General features: G+C 39.8%; 1 protein-coding gene across 2 annotated transcripts in view; it reads right to left on the reverse strand.

Moving 5' to 3' along the window:
* Positions 1-3,656: 3,656 nt before the first annotated feature.
* The window catches only part of lrrn2 (leucine rich repeat neuronal 2), a 43,041-nt gene continuing 32,638 nt past the window's right edge, over positions 3,657-14,059 (reverse strand). For both annotated transcript variants that reach the window (XM_016443647.1, XM_016443648.1), the window contains exon 2: positions 3,657-6,370. In XM_016443647.1, the coding sequence (XP_016299133.1) occupies positions 3,887-6,055 (2,169 nt within the window). In that variant the 5' untranslated portion in view covers positions 6,056-6,370 and the 3' untranslated portion in view covers positions 3,657-3,886. The remainder of the gene's footprint in view (positions 6,371-14,059) is intronic.

Below are 14,059 nucleotides of genomic sequence, written 5' to 3' on the forward strand. Positions count from 1 at the left end.
ACAAAAAAAAAACGAGAATGTTCTCTTAAAGAGACAGTGGCAAGGAAATGAACACAAAGAGTATGTTGCCATGGCTACACCATGTGGTAGAGGGATATCGTCCTCTTTTGGAAGGCCAAGCAAAGTAGTTTCGCTTTTACAACGAAACACAGCATCTTCACAACATGGCAGCAGCAACAATACTACAGCGAGAATAAAAGTTACGCCGCCTTTCTTTGCATGAACATTTGGGCGGCGTTATGCAAATCTTCCCACATCGTGACGTAGACATGTGGGGGCGTTAGAACGAGCCGTTTTAGGTAGGTGTGGTTTTGGATTTGAGACTTTAGTCTTTGCAACTTTACAGATCTTCTTTATGCACCAAGAGCTTGTAACACTTCAAAGAGAAAGGAAAAATTTAAATCGCATCATATGACCCCTTTAAGTCACCCTGTTGTTAATATTTTTTTGTGTAACTATCCTGTTGAAAGAACTTTTTTTTTTTCCCCAAAGTTGGCCACTTTATCTGTGCAGAGATTGATGGACAGTCATTTTCAGGCAGCGCCTGGGTGCTTTTATAGTGCTTCTGCTTCATGATTATTTAACCAGCAGTGCCCGCTGGTTTGTCAATAAGTGAGTAATGATTCCTCAACTGTGAAGTTTTTGTACAGAATGCCCAATTATAAAGCAGCTGTATCCTCATTAAGGCAATCTTTCATCAATGTAAACCTGTAAGCTCGTGCATCACAGGGACTCTATATTTCTTTAAATGGAACATTTCCTTTTGTCAGTGTGGTATTTTTATTTCAGTAAAATCAAGTTAAATCAATCTTAATGATTGCGCCAATAATAGTCAAATGTCACATTATATCAGGTGACTAGTGTGTCATGTAATAGTGAATAGTTTTTTGATTTGCCAAATAAACCGTTTTCAAGCTCGAGGCAATGAAATCAAGTGTACTTCTATCTCTCATTGATCAGGAAATTGAATCGAGAAGGTCATTTATTAAATCGTTATTCAGCAAACCTACCATTTATGCATTTTGACTATAGATGCTGCAGTAGTGTTGTAGTTGAGCTTGCTTGGTTGTAATATTCTTTTGATCTTGCACTGTAAAAATTTTTTTTTTTCCCTCCATTAAACGGCAAAGTTACGGTTCAGTGGTGCATTGAGCCTTATAGTTTGGCATTTCCAAGCTTGATAGATTCGAGAGGGTCCACTTGAGTGTGAAGGATGGCATTAAGTGTTATGAAACAGAACCCTGCCATCCCACTTTCAATACTCCTTAAAATAACTGTAATGTGCAATTACAGTCGTTCACAATTCTGTATGATTTCTGTGGAGAAGCATAACGCTATTATGTTGCCTTCAATTCACTACCCCCTGCCAAACATACGTGTCTCTCTCTCTCTCTTTTTTTTTTTTTCAGGCATCAATCACTCTCTCATAGTTACTGTTTTTAGACAACAGGCTCTTTGCGGTAATTGTGAAGTATGTAGGGGAGGGCACTGGAGGGGGAGTACTGGGGGATGGATATACCATTTGCTGCTGACAGGAAGAGCATCGCCAGCCTGAGGCTCTTTTCTCAGCAAATTTAAGAAGCCGAGGGCTGTTTTTCAAATCTCTAGAAACCGGAGTAACTCGTTGTGGTGATTCCATTTAAAAAAAATGAATATTTATTTTCATTATAATTGGAGGATATGTTGCTCCAGTTAACTCTAAGGCAGTTCTATTAAATTATACCCCTTTTGGACCAATAGCATAACAAAAGAAGGAAACATAACTCAAGACTCCGATTAAGAAAGAGCATGAATTAAAGTTTATATGCATTGTGGGTGATATATGACGTCCATACCATTAAGAATGTTTACATGCACAGTGAAAAATTGTCCACAATGCGTTTGAGAGATTAAATGCTTATCGCTCACTGTGTTTTGAAATAAGCGCAAAATGCTGAGGCTAATTTGTAGTCTGATTAAGGTGTATACATGCTGGGCAAATCGTGTTGTCTTGAGATTTTGCAAAAACCAGACTGGTACTTTTTCATTTAGAAAATGTTTATGACATTTTAAAATAAGATGAATTATTGCTTTAGACTGACTGAAATCAATTTTTTTAAGTGCATGTAAACACACTTGGTGTCCTGCAATCGATCAAACCTTGAGATCAGTCCAAAATGTTTTAATAATAGCTCAAAATATAATTGAACACACAGTCATCTAAATTATTTCAGAAAGTAGTATGTTGAATAGGAAATTCAGATTGATTTATGTACAGCTTTGGGGTGGGGAAAAGACCAATGAGCAACAAACAATAATGATAGAAAAACAATTTGAGGACAAGACAGTCAAGTTGAAGAGAGAGAGTCACTGAAACAGGAGGACACATCAACCACAAACTTGAAGAAAAAAAAAAGCAAACAAATTACTGTAAAATGACAGCCTGTAAAAAAATGGATTTCTCCATAGTTGAGAATATAAGAGAACAGTTCACAATCCCCAATGCTGCTTTATTTCCTTTCCTGGATAAAAGAGGGGCACACCGGTGCCCTCTGACCCCTCTTTCACTGGGTATGTCTCTCTCTCTGTTGCAGTCCAGTAGTCAGAGCAGAGCTTATGTGCTGTGGACTGAATAGTCACCTGACAAACTGTTTAAGAAAAAGACCATTTTTTTTCTCTTTTTACAGAAAGAAGAGTTGGCACTATCTTTCCATGAAGTATGTCCCATTAGCAGCCCGACAGGACCCGCACTTTTCATCAGTACTGAAAGAGATGGGAGCTCTGACGTGCTTGCTTTGTACAAAACAGTGTGCATGTAGACGTGAACCTCTTTCCTGTCACCAAATGTTTGCCGTCTTTGCTGGAAAGGATAGCATCATGGGGTTGTTTCACACGCTTTCTCCATGACCCTCTCTTCTTGTTTGACATGTCTGCACAAAGAGGCCGACACATGTCTAGGCAGTACGTCCATCAAGACTAGAACGTCTGTTCACTTGAGTTGTTTTTCTAAGCAAGGGTCTGTCATATTTCAGGAACAAGGGGACCAAAATAGGCAAACATTCTGAGCATTTTAGGTCATAAGTTTGTGGCCCCTGTCAGATGTGTAGATCGGTCCATTTTTGAGGGAGAAAAATATTTTTCTTTTATGCGCAAAAACATTCAATTTTTCTGGGATGGTCTTAACTTTGGAGCATTCTCTTGGGGTCCTTGTACAAAGCACAATTTAACACACTGTTAAAGAGAGTACATACAACATTAGTTATACAACATTTAAGACACCTCCATTTATATCAGCTCTTTTCATAATGCCTGCTTTGAGATAGTCAGTTTGGTTTTTCACCACAAAAACAAAAAGTTAATTGTTGCCCACAGCCTGCAAAATGCCTTTCAGAAGACTTCAATTCTGTCGTCTTGAGTTCTTTAGAGTCTTCCTTGATATTTGTGTTCTTTGCTTTCCTGTGTCAAGTCAGTCTCTTCTTCAGTAATAAAAATATATAAGTGCTTATCTTTCTACAACCATTTGGCCTGTTGTGACACAGACTCGTAAAGTTGGGAGGTTGCATATAAACTGACTCTATATGAACTGTTATTTATGATTTGCAGGACAAGTTTAGTGTCCTAGTTTGATATACTGTATGTGGATATATGAACAAATGCTTTTAATATACATATATTTGATGTATCTTTTTTTTGTTACAAAATAAATACAAACATCATTTTTTTTTTTTATGCTATACTTTGAAACCAGGTCGCTGTTATGTGAAGCGGGTCTGCCACTTAAATGTCTAGTTTTGTATGTTTCAGACGTTCAGTAGTTTTGACTGTCAGATCGGTAAAGTGAGCTTTGTGAAATTTATACTCCAGGGATTTTTTTTCTTGTCCATCCTTCTTGAACTCTTTATTCTGCTCAGCATGCCTCTTTTGATAGCCCCCGAGCATCTTGCCCCAGTGAAGCATTTCTGAGGTCTTTCCCTCTGCCGTCTGATAGGACTTTGTCTGGATCCTGCTGATTCAGGTACTTTACTAGTATTGGAGGAGTCATGAAAGCCTTCGCCTCCTGGGTCAGAATGGTGGTGTGGGGTTTCTCAAGCTCCGGCATGTGGTCTTTCCAACCGAATGAGGCTCCCCCATGACATGCTCTGGCCGCAAATAAAAGGAGCAGAGCTGAAACTGCCAGCAGGACTGCTGGGGTCAGGTCTGGTAAAGGATCTGGCATGGACACGTCCTTGGTCCTTAGACGGACACACGAGGTGTCATTTGGCCCCATGTGTAGACAAACTTTGTAATGAGTGCCTGGTTGCAGATGGGTTAGGTTGAATTTCCTGGTGCCAGCTAGAATTCGAGTGCTGTGCCTATGATGGGCATCCAGACTGCCATTGGACACCCATGATAAATGTGCAGTAGGGACGTTACGGCTTGCTTGCCAGGTTAGTAAGGCATACCTTTCTTTGACTTCTCGAACTACAAAGCTGTCCATTGTCTTTTGAGTACTTGCAAGAAGCAGGTCACCTCCCTCCACCTGTAGAGTCAAGCTTCTAGTATCAGCTCCCACTAGGTTCTGTGCGACACAAGTGTAGAATCCGGCCTCTTCAGCAGTGACTCCAAAAATCTCTAACGTGCCTTCTGTGAGAACCTGATAACGCCCGTAGCTGCTGGATGGAGTCAATCTCACACCTTGGGGAATGACCCAGTAGATACTTGGCTCTGGCTCTGCCAGTGCCCGACAGTGCAAGGCTATGTTGTCTCCATGTTTGACTTCAATGTTAGAGGGGAATGTGCTTGGGGCAATCAAGGGTAGGCAGCTGTCTGCCATCTCTCTGAATGAGACTTCTTTAACTCGTCGGGCTTTAAGCTCAGGAGGCTCAGAGCAGAATGTGGATTGAGGCTCAATGAAACGGACCGGCTTGTCATTGTCGGCTCCCACCCAGCGGATCAGGCAGTCACAGCGAATAGGATTGGTGTGCAAGCTGATTTCTTGAAGTCTGGGCAGCGACCTTACTGTCTGGCTATGCAGGGCACTCAAGGCATTACTGTTCAGCATTAGACTTTCCATACTTGACAACTTTTGGAAGGCCTGAGGGTGGATATAGGAGAGCCGTGGATTGTTTGTGATCTCCAGTTTGGTCAGTTCAGGCAAATTTTCCATTGCTGAGTGCTCAATAGAGATCAGCTCTTCCATGTTGTTTAAGCCAAGCTCTTTCAGGTGAAGCATATTTTGAAAGTCTCCCCTCTGCACTAGCTGAATGGGATTCTTGTTCAAGTCAAGGAACTTCAGACCCGGCAACTTTTGCAATGCCTCTTTTGGAACTTTTATTAGATGGTTATCATAAAAGCTAATGCTTTCCAAATTTTGAAGCCCTTCTAGCGCTCGCTCTGAGATCTCACGCAAGCCCATGCCTGCCAGGACTAGACTGCGCAAAGAGCTCAGCGGTTTAAAATGTAGGTCCTGAATAGTGTCCACAGGGTTTCCACCAATCATGAGAACCTCCAATTGTGGCAAAGCATGGAACCAACGCCGGTCAATTACAACCAATCGATTAGAGTTGAGATGAAGCCTTAGAAGTTTATCCAGACCCTTGAAGGCCCCAGGGGAGATGCTTCGAAGCCTGTTGTGATTGAGGTACAACTCCTGCAAGCTAGGGAGACCAAAGAAAGCTGCTTCTGGGAGGTGTCTCAGCTGGTTTTCCTCCATGTGTAGGCTGAGAAGAGCTGGCAGGTCAGTTATCCTCAGGGTCCGGGTACTGGTAAAGCTGTTATGGGAGAGATCCAACTCTGTCAGATTGACAAGACCCTGGAGTTCACTCTGGTCGACAGAACTGATGAGGTTACTTTGCAGCCGGAGGGTTTGTGTCTCTTGAGGGAGGGAAGTGGGCAGCTGGATAAGTAGCAGGTCATTGCAGTCTACTGTAGGAGCCTCTCTGTACACAGACTGGGGAGAGTACCAGGGCTTGATTTGGCAGACACACTGGTGAGGGCAGGGCACTCTCCAGGGCATGGACTGAATGACCAGGGAGCTTCCGACTCCAAGCAGCAGATGCGTGTGCAGAAGAAATATTGCAATCTGTCCCATTTTCATAATTAAACTGATATAATTTAATGCAGATTCACTGTGATGTAGACTTTCAGTCCGTTATTAATATCAGTCTCTCACTTATCTCTTAAGTTCATGTGACAGGAGAACCAAGGGTTTAGTTGAATTTTGAAAAATAAATTGTCTCAAAGATGAAGCATGCTCTGTTTCTTCATATCCTGTCTTGTGAAGTAGTCGCACGAGTATCTCAAAATCCCTTTTCTGTCTTCTTCGGATGGATGTAATTCTCTCCAGTCTCACTCCATTGATCTTACATCCTAGCACAGTAGAGTAGGTTTTATGATTGGTTTAGGGGCACACCTGGAAAAGGAAAAAAAAAAATACAACACTTAGTCACAGGAGAGATTACCCAAGAATTATATCATGAAATTTCTAAACTTCTTTTGTTAGATCAACGCATGCTGAGTATGACGTCTGCTGCTTTATTTATTATGTCTCACTTTGTTTCCAACAACTTTGTTCACAATTGTCCTTTTTCAATAACCAAAACACTTTGCATGCTTCTCAACTTGTATATTTCTCTTGTAAAGAGCTCCTCTAAATGTTTGGGACATTCCAGCTGAATTTCACTTCAAGTCTCGTGGATTGAGGAAAAATACTACTGTGAAAATATGAGAGAAATGCAGGCTGAAATTTAGTGAGTCTAATTCATGGCTTAGGATTTAGCTCTGCAAATAATCAGGGACCTGGTATTACTCATATGCTGGAGGCTTGTAAGGAATGGGGAAAATATGACATGTTTTTGGCTAAATTCACAAGACGTGGACTCAGAGGGGACATAAAAATGCATTAAGGGAGGAAACTCTGACTGGTCTAACCTACTTTGTTTAAACATTGTGACACGGTGTGTGGAGGAAATCTTTCAGCTGTCTACTTTGGATTTAGAGCTTCTATACTTTTGGAGAGGAGTTGAAACCTTTTTCATACTTTACTTTCAGAGCACCAGATTGGGAGTTAATGCAGTATTATTATATAAATTGCAATGCTTCATGGTCTGGTTTAGTTTTTGTTATTAGTATATGTTCTCACCTACATGCCATACTGTATTTTGCTTCATTGGGTTTATGAGACCACAGCACATAAGTCTAGACAACATCACAGCACCAATGCAATACTCATGTTTCAATTAGACACCATATCTACAAGGTAAAACGACAGGAGTACTTGCTCTGATTGTAGCATCCACCCTTTTCCTCCCTTCCTCAAAGCTCTGCCACAGTAATCCATCCTTCTCCTGAATGCCCAATTAGTTCTAATGTTCTCTCTGTCTCTCTTTTGTCCCCCAGGGGTCTACCTGCCGGTCCAGAGACTAGTTGTGCTTCCTCTCATATATGCGCACTTGCATGGAAGGATAGAAGAACGATCCATAGCTATCAACAGGCCCATGTGAGCACAGCCCTGAGCTCTCCCCCGCCAGCCATCAGCATGTGCACTTCACCTTCAAGCTCATTTACAAAGAGTCACCTTCTCAAGCAGAAGCTTGGCCCTCATGATGCACCCTGTTACCTTGGCCCAGTTGGTCCTGGGATGTGTTGCGTACTGTCGGTTCCCTGTCTGCGTCGTAATGAGTTGTGAGGGTGTCTTGAGTGCCCCTAATGGGAGGTGAATGGAGACGTTTGCATGTGGGCTGCTCGCTTGCGCATACTGAATAATGCATTTGCTGAGGTTCACCAACTAATCTTTTTTCTGACTGAATTTTCCTCTCACTTTGGGCAGAAAGAAACACACAAGGCAAGACAAAATAAGTGCAGGAGGCCAATGATGAGCACCTTCATTTACCTCCGGAAGGAAACGGCTGTTGTGGTGCCAGGCAACAAGTGGTCCCATCTTGCAGGTACTATTTTTCACCTCTTAGCTGCCATTAGGGCTGGGTATTGATAGTTTTCCTTATTCAGTTCAATTTGATGCCACAAGCTTATTGATTCTGTTTCATTTGGGCATATTTCAGTTATAATTTCCATTTTGCTTATATATAAACATCATAACAGATTCTCTGAACTGGAGTTCATTCCTTGAAGGATATGTCTGACTTATCCCAGTGTTAATTACTCGGTGATTCATTAAAAGGACTGGCTCAGAAGAATCATTTGTTTGTGACTGAAACTATGGTAGTTGTAGCTGTATGTTTTTGATTTATTAAAAAGCCTGCACAAATGAGAATTGATCTGACACATGCTTCCATGTCACTCTGAAAGCTTCCTGTTCATAATAATCATCTTTTATTGACCTTAACAATGGATTGTGCAAGCTGCTATCTTGGCAACAAAGAATATAATGGCAACACATGCTAAAAGACATATTTTGACACCAGCCTGTGATTTGACCCATGAAATATAGTATCCTGTCACTACCCTGACAAATGCATCCCTACAAAAGCTTTTTTCCTGTCAGGTTCTTTTCAACCAAAAATAAAACAGTGCTTTGTTTCGATTTAATCACAATTTATGTTCTTGATTTGCTTTGCAGATTGCGGAGATTAACTGAATTTTCCGCTGTCAGTTTCCTTACTGGCCTGATGTTCATTCACGGCATGAATGCTGATCGGGGAGTGTACGAGCAACCTCTGGCTGCATGCTGATGCCTGGATCTCTGTGCCAAAGCTCCTCCTGTCCTCTCCTTCAACGACTCATTTCAGAGCTTAACGGTGAGTGGAAAAGAAAAAAAGGTCTGTTTGCACTCTAGCAGTAAGGCCGATTTGCCAGGATCTATGAATAATTCTTTGTGGTTACACACACCTGGAAATGATTGCCCGGTCCTCAAAGGTGGGTTTACACATTGCATTAACGGCTGTTTTGGGTCGAACAGTATTTATGTTTGTTTATTCTGTGCCAAAGCAATAACATCACACCTGCATTATTTATTTAATTCATTTGCTTTTGCATGCTTTTGTCTCATTATAGTCCAGTAGATAATCCATACCATCACAAAAAATGTTTGTCCTCTTGTATTACCATGGTTTTCTTCTTGAAGGCATTTTTCTTTCGAACAAAAAATAGTGCATGCTCATTAATCTTTCATCAATGGACTGAATTGACTGGCAGTATTCATCATTTATGAAGCATGCTTCAGGTTATGAAATAAAAGGGAATATCTGAATCAATGTAGAATCCATAAATTGTTATGGGATTGTAATGAAAGGATGTAAATGGACCTCTTATCTTTTACCTGAATACAGAACCCTTTATGAAGAGTCCATGGACGTGAATGCACCCGAAAGTCTGAAATAATTTGAAAAGACTCAAAAAGAATACCTTACCACAAACTCCTGACCCTCAGATCTATTTGCATACCTTTGGACATGCAAGTCACTATAACACTGCACATGCAATTACATTATATACAAAATATACAAACAAATAATGGTTTTCGCAAACATTCTTTCTTAATTATTTTTTTAATTACTTTTGATATATTTCTCAGAAATAAATGCCCTTGCTTTTGTATTTTACTGTGCAGTGCAATTACTTTTATACAGTGCATAAGTGTGGCTTAAATATCCAAATACTTTTTTAGGCCACTGAACGTCAATTAAAATGTTTCACGTTGCAGTGGTAGCCACTGTTATCCGCACCTTTTATATGGAAAATACCTTTAAAATAGTAGTTTGTCGTCTTGTGTGTTTTTCTGTAAGTGTGTGTCTGTAACATTGGAATTCAGTGAAAGGACTTAACTGTCTGTCTCCCTCTGCTTTCACCTGCACTGACCTTGCCAGCCTATTTTCTGCCAACTCTAATATCAAGCTCCGACAGCACAACCTGACTCTACTGCTACACATACTGTGTCTCTCTGCTTTTCAAAACTTCAGTTTGACCCCTCTAGCTTCCAGTGGCCCTCACTTTACTTGAAGTCTATCAGCATCACATTTTAAAAAGAGTTAAGGGCACAGACATGCTGGTTATGACATCACAAAATTGCATCACGGTCTTAAGTCATGAATGTTATGTTATTTATAAATTAGGTGATGCATATGTAACATGACCTTTTACTGTTTTAATAGATCAGAAGATAGATGCTTTCTTATACCTAGCACTGGATAAATGCTCATGTCGGTCTGTTAGTAACATTTTCATTTTGACTGTGAGGATTCGGGTCCTAACACCGTGTCTACACCGGACGCGAGTGGTGCGACAAAAGACAGTACAATTCATTATAATTAGTGATGCGACACGACATGACAAATCACCAACAGTAGCTGATGCCTCGTTCTATTTATGACGTACTGAAACAAAGTACAAATGGTTCACAATGGTCGCTTTGGCATGTCCAGTGTAGACCGACTTTAGCTGTCATGTCCGTTGTAGACACGGTGTAATTGGCCCTAATAGAACCTTTCATTGTAAAAATCTGATAATGCAGCTGTACACATTTGTTTTTTTGCCGAGGGAACTGGAAAAGATAGATTGGAGTCTGACAGCTGTGTGCTCGATAGAACATATTGCTGCTGTTACTTTTCTCGACTAATAACAACCATAACCACACAGCATTAAAAAATAATAAATTCCACCACCATATCGCCACTCGTAAGGGGGGGCAAAATCTGCCATGGCAAAAGGGGTGTGGACTTGAAATATCATCTATGCTAATGTCTTGTTCAAAATTGAACGGATTTTCAATATTATCCAGAACTACTGCTTTTTGAGCATCTGTTTGTGTTTGTTTGGTTGCAAGTAATCCTTATTTGTCCCAGTCTTTGCAAGAGTTGTTTGTTTTCTAGGTACGTGCATGCGCACACACACACACACACACACACACACACACACACACACATATGCATACGCAAGCTTGGTTTATGCCAAAAAGTGAGATCCACACCTGGTTTCACTAACCCTTGAGACAAAGAAGAAAGCTTTTGAATAATAACAAGGGGAACAACACCTGAAGCTGCAACCGCACAAGTTAATTGAATATTCCTCTTTCTTCTCAGAAGAGGCTGATACAAAACATGAAGAAGGGCCCTTGAGCGTGCCAGCACTGCATTTACCCAAGGCTGTCCAATGTTGGCTGCTGCCTCGTAAACAGCGACTTGGTGTTGTGGTGACTCAAAGCCAGGCTAATCCAGCATTGCCACAGATGGAATCTGACTGGGGATTTTCATCTTGTTATCTTTGCCTTCATCGGTGTGAGTCTGCCTTACCAAGGCTTTGGGGCAATTCCTCCAGGGAATGGAAGGGTGAGCACTCTTGTATTATCATGACTTCAAAGGAACTTCACAGCCTGAAAGGGTCCTCACTGCCTTTTTTTTTTTTTTTAAATAAAAAAGACACTCTGATAAGACCCACAACTTGGGATGAAGCTCCCGAACCCACCTGCTTTTGAAGAGAAATGAGTGGGCTATTTTTTTTATGTTTTTTTTTTCTATATGCTACATGGATGTCTTTGACCATGATGCATTTGTTCAGTTTCAGCTGTTTTTGAACACAAGAGCTCGTCCTGTGCGAACAACCCCTAATAGTGTTTCATAAGCCTCTTTGTGTAATTGCAATGCACCCGATGAAACATGATGGAGTCGTTTAGAGAGTGAATGAAAAATCTGTCCTTAAAAGCTTTAAAGAATTGCACACATTTCAGAGTATACTGGTTTGCTCATCAAATCACCTTCAAATCAAGGTGATGTAAATGTTAGCACATTTTGTGCACAAAAAAAAAAATCCTTCACATTTCATATGCGACAGGTTAAATGGATATTATAAGTGTCTGACAGTCACACTTTCCATAAATTAAAACCAACTGACAGTGCTGCATATTACCTGTATTTTATATAATATGATTACCCATATGTCCATCACATTGCTCTTTATGAAGCAGTTTTTATATGCCAGATAGATGCAAACTAGGATATGAACAAGAATTATTCCATCCTTACCGCAGCATCCCCCGCCTGCATCTCAGGAGAGTGTCGTATATTCTCATTCACCTTTCTGAGGAATATTGACCTTTGTAATAATTAGATGAGTGCTGCGGCAGCGATTTGATGGCAGCTTTTTTTCAGAGTGGGACAAGAAGCTGTTCACCCTTTACCAGAGTGAAAGAATGTGTAAACTAGACCAGCCGTTTGTGCTTTGTGTGTTTAAATGCATCTTATGCGTTTTACTAATAAAAAAAAGTTGATATTTTTTCTCTGTCTCTCTCTCTCTTTCTGTTGTTACCCTCTGCAGAGCCACTGTCATTTATTTCTTGGAAGGAGCTATTGCAGTGCTCGCTGCAGAGTTGCCATGGAGATCTGCCTCCGTGTTTCACAAGGTCAGTGTGAAAGTTGAAGGAGCTCTGCATAACAGGTTTGCTCCTTCACACAGCCGACTAAAAAAATACTGCAAAACATTTGAACACATACTGATGTTTTTTTGTTTTTTTTTTAATGAGCATATTTATAGATATTGTCTTGTTTTTTTCCTTTAACATTTCTCTAACTTGCAGATAAACATGTTATTATAGTCATTCATTATGAGACAGTTAGCACATTTTGTCCATCATTTATAGCATTTAAAACCTGTTCACAGGGCATGAATTTTGCCTATCAGGGAACATTTATGAATTAGAGGCTGATTAAGTCCCCATTATAAAATTGTAGATTTCAAAGTGCTGTTACACAATTTTTTTCAGGACCCTTTTATGAATAGGTAGTATTTGTTTGAAATAAAAATATGTTCTAACATTATAAATGTCTTTACTGTCACCTTTGACCAATTTAATGAATACTGACAATGCTCCCTTTGTCATTTTTAAAATGTTGATTTTAAGTTAAACAGTAAACCAATTAAGCAGTAACCACACAATATATAATCTATCAGTAGCTCTAGCCACATGTAGTTGTCTACCTTGCTGAAACATTTAGATGTTGTGAAGGGCAGATTTTATGCTGTACTTCATACCTAACAATGTGTGATGACAGAGAACTGACAACCTAAACTGCCATTTTTCATCAGAGGAAGCACTAGTATCCAAGCATAAAAGAGGCAGAAATCTTGGATGGAGATGCAGAATGACAGTAGGGCTTATCAACCCACATCCCCCCACCCCCCCACGCCCCGCAACTGTTTTAGAACAAAAAGATTTCAGGCAAAAATTGGACAATTTATCCTATCAAAAGTACTGTCACTTATATGAAAAGTAATGTAAAACTGAACATTTTTCTGTCATTTTCTGGTTGATGAAACATGGGTTATAACTCTTCTCATCTAGTTCTAGTTCAAAGAAATAATGCTAAGTATTTATTTCTGTTACAAAAGAACTTTGGTCTGAGGTTTTTCATTAATGGGAAAGTCTTTCACACATGGAGTAAACATCAGCTCTTTATACTTCTCTTGTATTTCATCTTTTATATTTCAGGAAAGCCCTGCAGTGATTCCTGAATATGAATACTATATGCACATTCTTGATCAGCATTTCTATACTTCTTGGTTATTTATTTAATTTTGATTACAGTAACTCTTACCAAATGTGAATAGCGGCCACCTGATGCATTGTGTATTTCTGAAAATGTGTTAATGACTCTGATCTCATTTCCTTCAATCTGTCTGTAGTGTTATTGAGAGACTGATGAATATGCCAAATAAAGTGAAATGTGTATATATAAAGGATAAATCAGGGGTTAAATTAAGCTGGAGAGAACTAGAACGGGTGATCAGTCACCATTTAGTGGGTGTACTGGCTCAAAAAACTTTCATTACATTAAACATTATGCCTCTAGTCAGTGGTAGTCAGTTTTCCATTCCAGTAAAGTTGCAAAAAATGCCCCCATTTATGATAGACATCCACTGATTTGTAGTAGCAAGACAGAATATTGCTGCTAAATATTTTTGTAGAAACTGTGATACATTTTTTTTCAAGATTCTCTGATGAATAGCAAGTTCAAAAGAGCAGCATTTATTTAAAATATATTTTTTAAATGAATTGTGATACAAATGTAGTTTTATATCATTTTGTAGTGTATTCATAGATGTCTTTTTTTTCTTCACCTTTCTGTAACTTTCAGATAAACATGTTGTTATG

The sequence above is a fragment of the Sinocyclocheilus anshuiensis genome, unplaced genomic scaffold (genome assembly GCF_001515605.1).
Source record: "Sinocyclocheilus anshuiensis isolate Anshui unplaced genomic scaffold, SAMN03320099.WGS_v1.1 scaffold51, whole genome shotgun sequence".
NCBI classification, from domain to species: domain Eukaryota; kingdom Metazoa; phylum Chordata; class Actinopteri; order Cypriniformes; family Cyprinidae; genus Sinocyclocheilus; species Sinocyclocheilus anshuiensis.